This window comes from Symphalangus syndactylus, chromosome 5 (assembly GCF_028878055.3).
Source record: "Symphalangus syndactylus isolate Jambi chromosome 5, NHGRI_mSymSyn1-v2.1_pri, whole genome shotgun sequence".
NCBI lineage: Eukaryota > Metazoa > Chordata > Mammalia > Primates > Hylobatidae > Symphalangus > Symphalangus syndactylus.
This window is the reverse complement of record NC_072427.2, coordinates 72,092,912-72,108,348: the sequence shown is the minus strand read 5'-3', so window position 1 is coordinate 72,108,348 and position 15,437 is coordinate 72,092,912. Positions and strand designations below refer to the sequence as shown.

Sequence of the window (15,437 nt, the reverse complement as noted above, 5' to 3'; positions counted from 1 at the left end):
AAGGTCACTCATCAAGGAAATGGTAAACTAAGATTAGAACGTGACTTTCTTACTCCAGAGCCCATGATTTTAACTTTATTACATTGCCTTCAGCTTAACTTGCCTAAATAGCAAATGTAGCAAAGCCCTTTTTCGTAAGTTTTTTGTTGTTGTTTGTACTTATTTGAAGAACCCAGCATATTTTCTTTACTACATATGATAAAAGACTCATAAGAGTATGTTAGAAATTCCACTTTAACTAAACCTTGGGAACTTAAGGATTTGAATCTATAATACATCAGCATATTCAGTTTTGAAGTTTTACAAGCCTTTGAGTATGTGTATGGTACCATACTGAGTTCTGTTGGTAATATATAAAATACCTGTCCTTGAAGAACTTACAGTTACATGGGGTAGGATGGATATCCACACAGAGGCAGTATTGAAAAGGGTAAAGGCTGGGCGTGGTGACTCACACCTGTAATCCCAGCACTTTGGGAGGCTGAGGCAGGTGGATCACTTGAGGTCAGGAGTTCGACACCAGCCTGACCAACATGGTGAAACCCCATCTCTACTAAAAATCAAAATTAGCCAGATGTGGTGGCACACGCCTGCAATCCCAGCTACTCAGGAGGCTGAGGCAGGAGAATAGCTTGAACCTGGGAGGTGGAGGTTGCAGTGAGCAGAGATAGCGCCATTGCATTCCACCCTGGACAAGAAGAGTGAGACTATGTCTCAAAAAAAAAAAAAGAGTGGAGAACACCTTGGAATCTAAATGCCTTGGGTTTGACCCCTCATTTATCCCTTCTCTTGCCATGTGACCTCGGATATGTTAGTGAAACTTTTTGAGCTCTAGTTCCTCATCTGTTAGTTTTTCATCTAACACTGAGGGGTAGTGAGGTTTTCTCCATGAGATATTCTGAGAATTAAATGAACTAAAGCACCCAAGTGCTTAGCATTACAGAGCCAGGTGTGTTTATCAGCCCATGCAAATATTAGATGTTATTACGTGATCCTCAGGGAATGTATGTGAGGGGAGGATGCTGATTAATACAGACTTAGGTAAAAGAACTGTCTCTTCTTAATACCACTATTACAGTATTTTGTGTGCTCTTTTACATTTTTCCTGAGGAACAAGAAATTGATAATGCTAGTTGCTATTGCAAAGGGGCGACTGGGAGTATGGAGTAAGAGGCTTTATTATTTTTATTGTGTACCTTCTTGTCCTTTTCAATTTTTATTGCATATAATAATTACACCACTAATTATTCTTTTCATGGGTTGTATGAAGTTTGGCTTCCTTCATACTTGAGTTTGTTTGAAGTACTGCCCCTGGAACATTTTTTCTTAATATATTGGATTATATTTCTAGGCAATAAATATATTTATACAATATGATTTTTTATCAATTTCTTAAAAAAATTCCAAAACCCCAACATAGTTGGTATTAGTCTTCCCAGTTTGGTGTATAAATAGAGCAAGGTTGAGAAAAATCTGCGTTCTTGCTTTATGATGTCCTTTTATACTGAGATGAGGGACAAAGGACCATGCCACATTAAAAAATTTCTCTCATTACCTAGCATTGTATCTTTTACATAGTATTCTCCAAGTGCTTTATTGTTTTTCAGGTATTAACAGATCTGATTGGTCAGGTTAATAAACAGATGAAGCAAGTAATGCCACTGTTGCCCTTGCTTTGTTTTTCTTAGTGTTTGGAAACACCTGAGCCTCTTTGGTTGCTGGGGAAGGCCAGGTAAAGAACTAAGGGGACTAATCTTATTTGCCAGCCAGTAGTCCTGTGTAATAACCAATTATAGTCCTGCATTTTTAATGCCAAGGTAAATATTATATGTTCACTTTAGGATAATTTCCAGCAATGTTATAAGCGAGGAGGGACATCTGGCGGTCCACGAGCAAATTCGAGAGGTAAGGGGAATTAGCTGAATAGTTTTCTTACCCAAAACATGTCTCTAGCTCTTTCTGCATCCTCTACCAAGTTCCTTCCAAAGCACGTTGCTTTTTAGCATTTATCTTGTTGAGGTTTTCAGTTTGCTTGAATGTAGTACTAAAGTACTAAGGGAGATATTAGACCACTATATAGGCTGTGGAAACCAATTGCAAATTGAATTAAAAGGGTGGGTGTTTTTTAAAAATCTGATTGATAGTAGAGCATGTTTAACCTTACATATTCACTATGCTGATTTCAAATATTTTTCATGTGATGATTCAGGATGGTGGTTTTTGTAATAATGGGTGCTTCTACTTACTGTCGTGTCACTGCATTAATAGATTCGAATAAGCAAAAATTAAGACACTGTGACTTGAGACAAAACCAGCATAGTTATAACACTTTAAAGTATGGAGGAACTATTAAAAGTTTGTATAAGGGAGAAAAAAAATCATTGAAGAGTAACTTTGTCACAGGAAAGCAGTCTTTTCCTTCTGAAAAAATAGTATTCAGTTTGCCTTTGCCTTAGTCTGAGCAGTGTTTTTGTATGGCACTTAAAACATTAAAAGTGTATGACTTGGAAATAAAAAAAACCAAGCATTCATCATGGGCCTTAGTTCCATATCAATGTATCTCTGAATGGCTAGTGGCTAGTAGTTCTAAAAATTGGTTCTTTTATGTAGTCTCCATTTTCTTGAGACTTTCTACAGTAGCTGATTTGTAGAATGATCTCTGAGAAATTAAGAATTATGGGAGGAAGATGAAGTAAAAAGTATTCAGACCTGAGTTTTAGACTTTGCTAAGTTATCTAGCCTTTTGGGGGCCACATTTTCTTAATCTTAAAAAAGGATCAATTAGACAAGATTATCTTGGACCTTTCCGGCTTTAGAAGAGTATTGTAAAAACCTATTGCCAGAAAAATCTAGAAAAGTGTAATCTAGCTATATATTGCTTTTGTTTTGGAATTTACTATAAAATGTATCTTTGTCTATTTCAGTAGCCAACTAATGTTAAATATTGTGTTCAAAGCTAACTGCTTCATTATGAGAAACTCACTGTTGCTAATAAAACAGCAGGGTGGAGTGATTCTTCTCAGGTGAGCAGCCCAGAAAGAGACAACGAAACCTTTAACAGTGGTGACTCTGGACAAGGAGACTCCCGTAGCATGACCCCTGTGGATGTGCCAGTGACAAATCCAGCAGCCACCATACTGCCAGTACACGTCTACCCCCTGCCTCAGCAGATGCGAGTTGCCTTCTCAGCAGCCAGAACCTCTAATCTGGCCCCTGGAACTTTAGACCAACCTATTGTGTTTGATCTCCTTCTGAACAACTTAGGAGAAACTTTTGATCTTCAGCTTGGTAGATTTAATTGCCCAGTGAATGGCACTTATGTTTTCATTTTTCACATGCTAAAGCTGGCAGTGAATGTGCCACTGTATGTCAACCTCATGAAGAACGAAGAGGTCTTGGTATCAGCCTATGCCAATGATGGTGCTCCAGACCATGAAACTGCTAGCAATCATGCAATTCTTCAGCTCTTCCAGGGAGACCAGATATGGTTACGTCTGCACAGGGGAGCAATTTATGGAAGTAGCTGGAAATATTCTACGTTTTCAGGCTATCTTCTTTATCAAGATTGAAAGTCAGTACAGTATTGACAATAAAAGGATGGTGTTCTAATTAGTGGGATTGAAGGAAAAGTAGTCTTTGCTCTCATGACTGGTTTAGGAAAATGTTTTTGTTCCTAGAGGAAGGAGGAGGTCCTTACTTTTTTGTTTTCCTTCCTAAGGGGAAAAATCAAGCTGAATGACAATTAGCACTAATCTGGCACTTTATAAATTGTGATGTAGCCTCGCTAGTCAAGCTGTGAATGTATATTGTTTGCACTTAATCCTTAACTGTATTAACGTTCAGCTTACTAAACTGACTGCCTCAAGTCCAGGCAAGTTACAATGCCTTGTTGTGCCTCAATAAAAAAGTTACATGCACCTTCAGTGTTCCTATTTAATTAAACATTTAGTTGAGAGGTAAAATATCTGCTTTTTAATAGTCATCACTGATAACTCTTGAATGGTTATTTCTTCATGGGCTCATGCTATTATTTTAAAATAAGACATATGTAACAGTTCCTTCTAGGGTTACTTTTCTCTGATATTATACATGCCATTCATCAAAACATTTGATCTGTTTTCCATGGGCCAAATCGTGCCTTCTTCTTGAAGCTATTCTATTTTGCAGTAGGGCATGGGCTTCCTTAAGTTAGCTATCTTTGGGTAGCTACTATATGTGTAGTAATATACAATAGGAGATACACAGGCAATACTACTGGCCCACCATCAGTAAGGCTTACACTTTCTAGTGGATTCTCAATTTAATTTGAGCAGGCAAAATGCTAAGACATTAAAAAGCAGAGGCTCTGTGGTCAGGCAATGCTGTGTTTCAGAGTCCTGATTCTGCCACTTAGTAGCTAATCTTAGATAAGTTATGTTACCTCTAATATCTCTCTCTCTTAAATACTGTTTCTCAAATGTAAAATATGAATGATGATAGATTACCATCAGGACAATTGTGAAGTTTAAGAACATATCTGAAAGACTGAACATAGTGCCTGGCACATACACATTTAAGAAATGCAGTAAAATTTAGTGTTCATTCTAGCCGTAAGATACTTTCTCACACTTAAAGCTTGTATGTCTTCTTCAGTAATAAGTTTTTTTATTTCTCAGTTTAAATAATAATTTTTGGCCAGGTGTGGTGGCTCACACCTGTAATCCCAGTACTTTGGGAGGCTGAGGTGGGCAGATCACCAGAGTCAGGAGTTCAAGACCAGCCTGGCCAACAATGGTGAAACCCTGTCTCTACTAAAAATACAAAAATTAGCCAGGTGTGCTGGTGGGCACCTGTAATCCCAGCTACTTGGGAGGTTGAGGCAGGAGAATGGCTTGAGCCTGGGAGGCAGAGGTTGCAGTGAGCCAAGATCATGCCACTGCACTCCAGCCTGGGCGACTGAAAGAGACTCTGTCTCAAAAAAAAAAAAAAATTTTAAAAAGTGGGCATTTTGGTTGCATTTTCAGGACTATATTAAGGGTTGGAGAAGGGTGTCATTACACATCAGTTAAAACAAGTAATCTGCTGAGGCAGAAAATAATTTGCCGGGTGTGACCCGCAGACCCTGGCTGAACTATGGATGAAAAAATGTACACTGACACAGGTATTTCGCCTGACAGTGTGACGAGGGGACTTCACTACTCAGCACTGCCGACAAGAGAGTACAGCGAGAGTGAAGCCCCCATAAGCCAGCGATATTTGTATTTATTTAGTACAGATTTAATGACAAAGGCTTTGAGTCAACACACTTGTGGCTAATTAACATGCCCACTCCCCTCCCCCACCCACCAAGAGAGCAGTCCTGTGCACGAATGATTAAAGGCCAGGTTCCCGGTTCCGAGGCCTGAGTAACTTATCTAGATCAATTCCTTTATATCCCCTTGTTATCTAACCTAAGCTTTTAAGAGAATTCAGCTGCCTTCAGCCAAATTGTCTTTTGAAGCTTTTGCAGAACCTCCTGGCCTTCCAAGAAGGTTTGCTTCTTTCTATAATTTCCTCTTAACAATTTCTCCCATCACCTTGTCTGAACTCCTACAATAATTGTTTTGATTTTCCTCTCTGAGGTGTTGAGTAATCTCAGGAAAATGGTATAAGAGCATTACGTTTATTACAGTTAATATTTTTGAGCTGGGTGTGGGTTCAGCAATTACACCCTGAAGCCATGTGTAACTCTCCGTGGTGTTAAATGCTAGTATAGTGTTCTCAAGATAGAAGATGGGATTTGATTCAGTACCTCACATAACTTTTTCAGCTTATGGTAGGAACTTCGTAGGGTAGGGATAATAGTATTCCAGTTAAAAAAATTAGCTCATGGCTTTTATGTCCACAACACAACTAAAAAGCACATAGAAAAGTGGTAATATGATTAAATGATGGAGGGGAAAACTTGATGTTTAAGAACAGTTGGTGATCAGTAGGGCCTTTCTCTAGCTGTGAATTTCCTACTGCATTAAAGTATTCAGCGTAGTTTTCTTACACACACAATGTTTATTTAAAATACTTTGGGCAACTCTTCTTTTAAAATAAGTGTCCAACCAAGAGATTCATTAATTAGGGTATCCCCTTACAATAAGAGTCATATTTTAGGAGAGTATTTGAAATGTTACTTTGCTAAGTATAAAGATAATGAACTAGACATTTTTTGACTTATAAGAATGCATGGACAAGATATTTCATTTTGAAGCAGTATAACTTTGAAGCTAGTTCTGGAAGCTATTACTAAAAGCAGATGTCTTTACGGAAGGATGTGCACATACACAGAATTTACATACATTTGTAAGAGATAGAGTAGGGATCCAGAGATATCTAAAGTCCATTTATGGACCTTGTGGAAAGAACTTATATTTTGCTGGGAAGATCTTATTGTAGATACGGCTGACATGGAGAGACATTCCATATAATTATTCCATATAATTATCTGAATATACAAATACTTAGTTGTTTTACTAAAAGCAGAGATGAGGGAGGTAAAATAAGTTTCCTGTTTACTAGATTCTCCTCGGAGTTTTTTAAGTCTTTTAGTCTTTTATTAAGTGACGTCTCCTCCCTACGCCCAAAGTTTTGAGCCACTGACTTTTATCTCCTCTAAAATGATTTGAGTAAATGAGCAGGCATTTAAAGCAGGATTTTTTTGAGAGGTTTACTCACTTGTTTCCTGTACTAGTTATCTGTCAACCATCCCATTTTTCTGTTTACCTTTCTCAATTCCATAATAGCTTTATTTTTACAATCCTATGACATCACATACTGTGTTTTTATACTCTTAATCTTTCCTGTTTGCACAGTTAAACTCTGTAGCTTTAATGATCAGTGTTCTATTGTGAGCCTTATGATAACTAGGATGTTATTTTATGTATTTTAAAGGTGAAATAATTGTTAGCATATACAAAGTGTTTCCATATTGCTAGGTACAGTGGCTTATGCTTGTAATTACAGCACTTTGGGAGGCCGAGGTGGGTGGATCGCTTGAGCGCAGGAGTTAGACCAGCCTGGGCAACATGGTGAAGCCCTGTCTCTACAAAAAGATAGAAGAAATAAGCTGGGTGTGGTGTCGTGCCCCTGTAGTCCCAACTACTCAGGAGACTCAGGTGGGAGAATCACCTGAGCCTGCGCACTGAGGCTGCAGTGAGCTGTAATTGTGCCATTGCACGCCAGCCTGAGTGGCAGAATGAGACCCTGTCTCAAATAAAATGTTTTTCTGTATGACTTATCTCCTTCTCTGCCAAATACTTTAAATAATTTTGATGAAAAATTTAGCTCTCTGGTTTCTCTACTTGTTACTCTATATCAGGGGTGTTCTTACTGACCACTTTTGTGCTTAGACCACAGTAGCTTTGTTCTCATTTCGACAGTTTACAGGTACAGCTCATTTGCTACCAGTGCAAGATATTGAATGCTAGATTGTAAAATAATTGTATTCATTATTAATACCAAGAGGACTTAGCCTCAGTAATTCTGTTTCTCAAGCATTATTCCTTTATTCATTTTATTTCAAAGACCCTAAACTTTGGTAATGATTAGTCTTTCAAATATTTGGGTTATCTGATTTGTATCTGACTCTGGGACTACAAAGATGAATGACATTCAAATATTCAGACACATCAGGTATGTCCATTTCACCCACTGAGAGCAAGACTCTTCTTTAATTACTCGTTTGATTTTTATCACACTTTTCCTCCTCTCTGTCTGAAAGTGTTGCTATTCAAAAACTAGATTTTTGGATCACTTCTATAACTTTCTTTTCTCTTGTTTCTGGTTTTTATTGGGAGATTTCTTTGACTTTATCTTCCTACCATTTTATGAAGTTTTAAATTTTCATTAACATTCAAAATTTCTAAGTAGACCTGTTACCTGAATGTTTATTACATACAGTTGTCCGTCAGCATCCACGGGGGATTGTTTCCAGGACCCCTACAGATAATAAAATCGCAAATGCTCTCTAGTCCCTGATACAAAAGGGAGTAGTGTTTGCCAATAACCTCCACACATCCCCCTGTATACTTTAGATCATCTCTAGATTATTTATAATATGCTGTGTAGATGCTATGTAAATAGTTGTTATACTGGATTGTTTAGGGAATAATGACAAGAAAAAATGGTTTGTACATGCTCAGTATAGAAACAAGCATCTTTTGTTTCCCTGAATATTTTCAATCTGTGGATGTGGGACCTGTGGCTCTGGAGGGCCAACTGTGTATGTATTCTGTTATTATTTCATGATTGCATTATTTTCTCATTACTCTAAGGATAGTTTTTTTTAAAAGTTTTTTTTACCCTAAGTAGTCTATTTACTACACTTTTTCTATTCTATTCACTTAACTGCATTGTTTTATTTGCTCAGAATCTTGTGATAATTGGCTGTTTGAATGGAGCACCAACCCCACACCTACTGGGGGGTCATCCTGGAAGGGCGTCCAACAAAGTTGGAGACCCCAACTCTGATGTGGGGTGTGGGGTGAAAAGCAGGTCAAATTCAGGTTTCAAGACAGGCCAAGCTCAGTGCATTTTCTCATCCACTGCCTCAGTTTACCTACATTCAGAAGATGGTCCAGGAAGAATTGAGCAGAGTTGGCTCCAAAACTTTAGGGTGCTAACAGCAAAACAATTCCAAGACTTCATCTTGCTGTATGTCCAAATCATTTATGTTTATCTTGAGAGATGGGGATGAGTGGATGGTGGGTGCATGGTGGAGCCCTGAGGAGCCCTGTCCAGAGCCCCATCTTAGGGGGATACAGAGGACTTCCTGCCTGCCCACGGCCCCCTCTGGCCCTCACTTTGGCATGCACAGGTCACCATCCATAGCAATGATGCTTCATTGGTCCCAAGGTCTAGGTGAAGGGGAGAACTGACCATCCTGTCCCAACCTCCTGGGGCCTTAATGCTTACGTTCTTATTGAAGAAACACAAAGCCCTCGAGATTCATGTAACTGTATGATGGAGAGAAAAAAGTACCTAATGTTTCCCAAAAAAGACAGTATATTTTGTACTTTGTAAAGTGTTTATTAAATGAAGGGGAGAAAACAGGAAAAAAAAAAAAAAAGAATGGGTCACCAAAAAGATGACTGGAAGCTTGAATGTAAAAGGTAGGGCCTGCTCATTTGGGGCTTCATGATAGCATTATTTTTTGTCAGGGTAGGGAACACCAATGTAGGGGTATGGAAGAGCATTCTAAGTGGGATGCAAAACCCAGAAGCCCTAAGGATAAATTAAACACACAGAATTTATTCCCACAAGACTTTTGATTGGAGGAAAATAGCAGCGTCAAAAGACAAAATGGCCACCTGCAGTGGGAGGAAATCAATAAATAAAAAAGGGCAATGGATGTGAAGAGGCAGTTAATACATGAAAACATTTTCAGTAAGCGTATGTAAGGTTTTAAGGCACATACTTTGGCAAGCATGTGGGGAAATGGGCATTCATGCTGTAGTTTGGAATAAAATTAGTATATTTTTGGAGAGTAAATTGGTAATGACTGTTAAGGTAAAACACACACATACACACACACACACACACACACACACACACACACACACACTCTCTCTCTCTCTCTCTCTGTCTCTCTCTCTTTTGACCCAGAAATTCTGCTGCTAGGAATTTGCGCTACAAATGGTAGAACAGAATTGATAACATCTCATTTATGTGAAAAATCTTAAAAGCATATATCTGATTGCTTGAACTTTTTTCTTTTCTGGTAGGATGTACAAGAAATTTGAAGGTGTTAGCTTTAAGGAAAGGGTTTGGGGCTTGTTGGGGGAGGAAGACTTGCTTTTCATTCTGAACTTTAGCACTTAAAAGGTATATATCACTTTTTTGTTAAAAATTTTAAACTAAGAGATAAAATGGTAGGTTGCTATGATACCTACCCTGCCTGTCTTTCTTTGGATAGAGTTTGAGGGTTTGTTTCAATTATCAAGTCTGGGATAATACTTTTAGAAAAAAGCCTAAGTACTTAAAAGCCTAAGTATTATCCACAATACACTAATTTTTGCATTTCACTTAATACTTTACTGCCATATATGTAACTTTCTTATTGTTTGTTGAGATAGGGTCTCACTCTGTCCCCCCAGGCTGGAGTGCAGTGTGATCATGGCTCACTGCAGCCTTGACCTCCTGGGCTCAAGTGATCCTCCTGCCTCAGCCTGCTGTGTGGCTAGGATTACAAGTGCACACCACCACACCCAATTAATTTTTGGGAAGTTTTTTGTTTTCGTTTTTTTGAGATAGAGTCTCGCTCTGTCACCCAGGCTGGAGTGCAGTGGTATGATCTCGGCTCACTGCAACCTCTGCCTCCTGGGTTTGTGCAATTCTCCCTCAGCCTCTCAAGTAGCTGGGATTACAGGCGTGCACCACCATGCCCGGCTAACTTTTTGTATTAGTAGTGACAGGGTTTCACCATGCTGGCCAGGCTGGTCTTGAACTCCTGACCTCAAGTGATCCATCTGCCTCAGCCTCCAAAAGAGCTAGGGTTACAGGCATGAGCTACCATGCCCAGCTGTTGGGGGTTTTTTTAGAGATGAGGTTTCACCATGTTGCCCAGGCTGGTCTTGTATTCCTGGGCTCAAGCGATCCACCAGCTTCAGCCTCGCAAATTGCTGGGATTATAAGCGTGAACCACCAGGCCTGGCCCATATATGTAAACTTATTTTTTCCTTACAGTGGCCCTGGCGAGGTAGATACTGTTTTAGGGGATAAGAAAATGGAAACTCTTGGAGATTGACTTTCTAAGGCCATTATCAAAAGTGCTGAGCTAGAGTTAACTCTCTCAAGTCCAAATACAGTGCAACATTCTCTGCAGTATCTACTTTAGCTCTCTAGTGCTGCAGCTGTTAACATATTTTCCACTGCTGTCTCATTCATATGCTTTTGGTGCACTGTGGCAAACTAGACAGTTTGTGAACTGTACAAACCATTCAGTTGAGGTTGTCTTAAGTCATAGTTTCTCAGAGGTCCTGAAGCTGAGGAAGGGGATGGCCTCTTTTTCAGTGTGAGAAGTGGAAAGCCTGAAGAGGTGAAGAAACATCTTGAAGACAAATTTATTTGAAAGTAAATATTTTTTCTTCTGTCCTAGTTAGTACTACTGTTTGTACTTTGCATCCTTTCCCATTGCCGCTATCATTGTAGCCTCTGGAGAAGAAAGTTGCTGGCTTCTGTTTAGAAACTTTGTAACACTGCTCCAACTTCTATTACTTTAGTTTATGTATCACTGATTTTTTGTTTTTTAAGAAATTCATCTTAACAATTTCTGTGTATTTCGTATTCTCTATATATTATATATAAATTCCTCTCTAAATTCATATATATTTATATACTCTCTCACATATACAGTTGACTCTTGAACAATGTGGATTTGAACTGCGCAGGTCCACTTACATGTAATTTTAACCAAACGCCAATAGAAAATACAATTTTCGCAGGATATGGAATCCGAATATAGAGGGCTGACTTTTTCTATCCTGGGGTTCTGCAGGGATGACTGGAGGACTTGAGTATACACGGCTTTGGGTATACATGGATGTCCTGGAACCAATCCCTTGGGCATATGAGGAGATGTATTTCAAGTGGTTATGATATAGAGCTCTGCCAGTATAGACTTTTTTTTTTTTTTTTTTTTTGAGACAGTCTCACTCTGTCACTCAGGCTGGAGTGCAGTGGCATGATCTCAGCTCACCACAACCTCTGCCTTCTGAGTTCAAGTGGTTCTCCTGCCTCAGCCTCCCAAGTAGCTGGGATTACAGGCATATGCCACCATACCCGGCTAAGTTTTTGTATTTTTAGTAGAGATGGGGTTTCACCATGTTGACTAGGCTGGTCCTGAACCCCTGACCTTAAGTGATCCACCTGCCTCAGCCTCCCAAAGTGCTGGGATTACAGGTGTGAGCCACTCACCTGGCTGCTCAGTATAGACATTTGGAGCAGAGGTTTTTAATGATAAACTTTATAGTATATAAGAGGTGCATTATTAAACTTACAGATAGGATTTTTAAGTGTTGGTTTTTAACTCTCATTTTCTCTTTACTGTATGGATTAGATTCAAGCTTACTAACATACACCAACAGATGAGCTGCTGCCAACAGATGGGGAAGACAGCTGTGTGATATTCCATTTAGATGACTAAAATGTTAAATCTCAAAAAAGTCCACAGTGTCGGTGCTTGGAGTAAAAATTACTTTTCTGTAATTTGAGCTGTAATCATGCCAGTTATTCTGTATGCTGTATTTCTAGGGTAATGCCATCCACTTCTATGATGTCAACTGCCCTATGTGCACATACATAAGGCTTACAGCTCTCTTAACTCCATCCCTTTATTTCTTTGTCTTCCACCAGCCATAGCTTCCTGCCTCCTCACTCAGCTCATTGATGAGTTATTCACTGGAAATCTCTAGCCATGTAAACTATAAGCACTTCTAGTTCAACACATCCAAAGGCTAACTCATCTTTCCTCCAAAATCTAGCTATGTTTTCCCTGGTTAATGACTTCCATAGGTCATCAAAGCTTGAAACTTTAAAATCGTTACTTTGTATACCTAACCCATCACGAATTACTGTTGATTCTTCCTGTGAAATGGCTTATATCTTTTGGCCTTCATGCCTACTGTGGATATCCTGTTTTGGACCCCTTCTCTCTCACATGCATTCACGTACTCATTCAACCAGTACTGACGGATTGTTTATTATGTGCCAGGCATAGTGTGAGATGATGTCTGATTCAGCAATTTTGAATAAGGCCTCCTTCTCTTAAATAGACTACAATGCTGTATTTATTGCACATGTCTCATGGGCTTATCTCATCTATTCCCCACAACAGTTCTTGGAAGCAGATGAGGAAACAGGCACAGAGAGGGGAGGCATATTTCAAACCATGAAAATACAAGACAATATCACTGGTTCAAATTCTACCTGAAACGAGCTGAGGGCATCAATAAATATAGAAAGCCTCTCATTATGCAAAGTGAAAAAAAAAGATTCAAACAATGAGTCATATGTAAGTTGAACATAGATTACAGTTTAGGGAAAACCATTTTAAAACGCTTGCCAAGAAATCTGAGAGCAGAATCCGAGAGCTCATGGCTTTTTCTGATCTTTCCTGTTTTCTTGGCCACCCCTAATTTGATAGCATTGTATTTTAGTAACTTGTCTTCAGTGAGTCTGTCCAAAGCATACAAAGTTTTCATGGGAACATCAGCTCTTTTTAATTGCATACTTTGGGTAAATTTTTATTTTGATATAATTGTAGATTCACATGAAGTTGTAAGAAATGATACAGACAGATCCTATGTATGATTTTTCCAGTTTCAACAGTAACATCTTGTAAAACTATAGTACAACATCACAACTGGGATATGGACATTGATACAGTCAAGAAACAAACATTTCCATCATCAGAATTCCTCATATTGCCCTTTTATAGTCACACCCACTTCCCCCTTGCCACCACCTACACTTTAACCCTTAGCAACCATGGATCCTTCTATATTTTTTAAATTTTAAGGGTGTTACATAAATGGCGTTTGACAAGATGCAACCTTTGAGATTGGCTTCTTTCCCTCAGCATAATTCTCAGAAGATTCATCAAGGTTGTTGCATGTATCATTCCTTTTTGTTGCTCAGCAGTATCCCATGGTATAGATGTACCATGTTTATTTAAACATTCACCCACTGAAGGAAGGATATCTGGATTGTTTCCAGATTTGGGTTATGATGAATAAAGCTGCATATAAACTCACAAGGTTTTTTTTATGAGCACAAGTCTTCATTTGTCTAGGACCAATGCTCTGGAGTGCAATTGCTGTGTCATATGGTAGTTGCATATTCAATTTTTTAAAGAAACTGCCCAATTGTTTTCAGAAAGGCTGTATCACTGTACATGTTACCACCAACATGTAAGTGATCCAGCACCAGCGTTCGGTGGTGTCACTGTTTTTGATTTCTCCTTTTATGTTATTGGAATAACTGCCTTAAGTCTCTCCCTTCTCCAAACTATCATCTTCAGTGCTATCTGAGTTCAGTTTTAGACATGTGCCTTAAGTGATTTGAGGGATAGATATTGGTAGAAATGTAATAGGCATTTGGATATATTTAGTTTAAGGGAAGAGATCTTATAACCAGTTTTGTAAGCTATCTTTGTTTAGTTGATGGTTAAAGTTATATAAGTGGATGAAATGACTGAAGAATGGGTGGACGAGAAAGAGGAGATGGCTGAGGACAGTGCTGAGAAGCGTCAAAGAGTTGGGCGATTGAGTAATCAAAGGGTTAGGAATGTATTGTGTAAGAGAAAACAAGAAAAGAGACAATTTAAAAATAGTATGAAATATGATACCAGATATTAGAGGCTGGGTGTGGTGGCTCACACCTGTAATCCCAACACTTTGGGAGGCTGAGGCTGCCAGATTGCTTGTGTCTAGCAGTTCAAGACCAGCCTGAGCAATGTGGTAAAACCCTGTCTCTACTAAAAATAAAGCTGGGCGTGGTGGCATGTGCCTGTAGTCCCGGCTACTCGGGAGGCTGAAGTGGGAGAATTACCTGAGCCCAGGAGGTCGAGATTGCAGTGAGCGGTGATCATGCCTCTGCACTACAACCGAGGCAATGGAAATGAGACCCCCTCCCCCAATCTCTCAGGCTCTCTCTCTATATACGTGTACACACACACACACACACACACACACACACACACGAGAGAGAGAGAGAGAGAGAGAGAGAGAGAGAGAGAGAAAATTTAAGATGAGAACTAAAAATGTCTCTTGCAGTTGGTATGCCCCTAAACAGGTCGGTGCTCATCTTTGCTTCGCAGTTTTAATGGGAAATGAGGGGAGAAGCCTGGGAATATGTGGTTGAAGCATGAATAGGAAGTAAGCTGACACAATGAATGAAGACCATTCTTTGGAATGAAGTGGAAAAGAATGAGCAATAATTAGCATTACTGAAGATTTTTTTTTTTGCTGGGGGAAATGTTTTTAGGCTGAGGTCAAATCAGTGGAGGAAAAGAGGCTGAAAAAGTAGGAAAAAAACTTCACATTGTCAACAATGAGCACATTATAATGACTAAAATTTATTTTAATGAAAAAATGTATTTAAGAGAGGAGAGATTTATGGAACAGGGTCCTGGAGGAGATGGGAGAGAATTGGGTTCACACTGGAGAGGAGATGAAGAGGGGTAAGCAGAGATGAATTTGTTGTTGAGTTGAGCCTGAGGGTTTTGCTCATCTTTGCAGGGTTTGGTGAGAAGGCCTAGGGAGCTTGAGAAGAGTCCTGAGAGTTGAAACGCCACTGAGGGAATAGAAGATGGTGCTGATTAAAGGCAAGGAATAGGATGGTTGCATCTGATTAAAGAACACATATTTGTAGTAATGTCAGTTTGCACAGTGGGTCAAGGCTAGAGTTAAGAAGCTGAATTGGGGGTTTAA

At 39.2% G+C, this 15,437-nt stretch overlaps 1 protein-coding gene across 42 annotated transcripts in view; it reads left to right on the top strand.

Moving 5' to 3' along the window:
- CAPRIN2 (caprin family member 2) overlaps positions 1 to 3,917 on the top strand; it is a 45,548-nt gene extending 41,631 nt beyond the window's left edge. For 27 of the 42 annotated variants that reach the window (XM_055280215.2, XM_055280225.2, XM_055280226.2 and 24 more), the window contains 2 exons: positions 1,842 to 1,905; positions 3,001 to 3,917. In XM_055280215.2, coding sequence (XP_055136190.1) covers positions 1,842 to 1,905; positions 3,001 to 3,569 — 633 coding nt within the window. In that variant the 3' untranslated portion in view covers positions 3,570 to 3,917. Of the gene's footprint in view, positions 1 to 1,841; positions 1,906 to 2,956 lie in introns of all 42 variants that reach the window. The other 15 variants (XM_055280237.2, XM_055280236.2, XM_055280235.2 and 12 more) reach the window with 2 other exon arrangements.
- Positions 3,918 to 15,437: the final 11,520 nt, after the last annotated feature.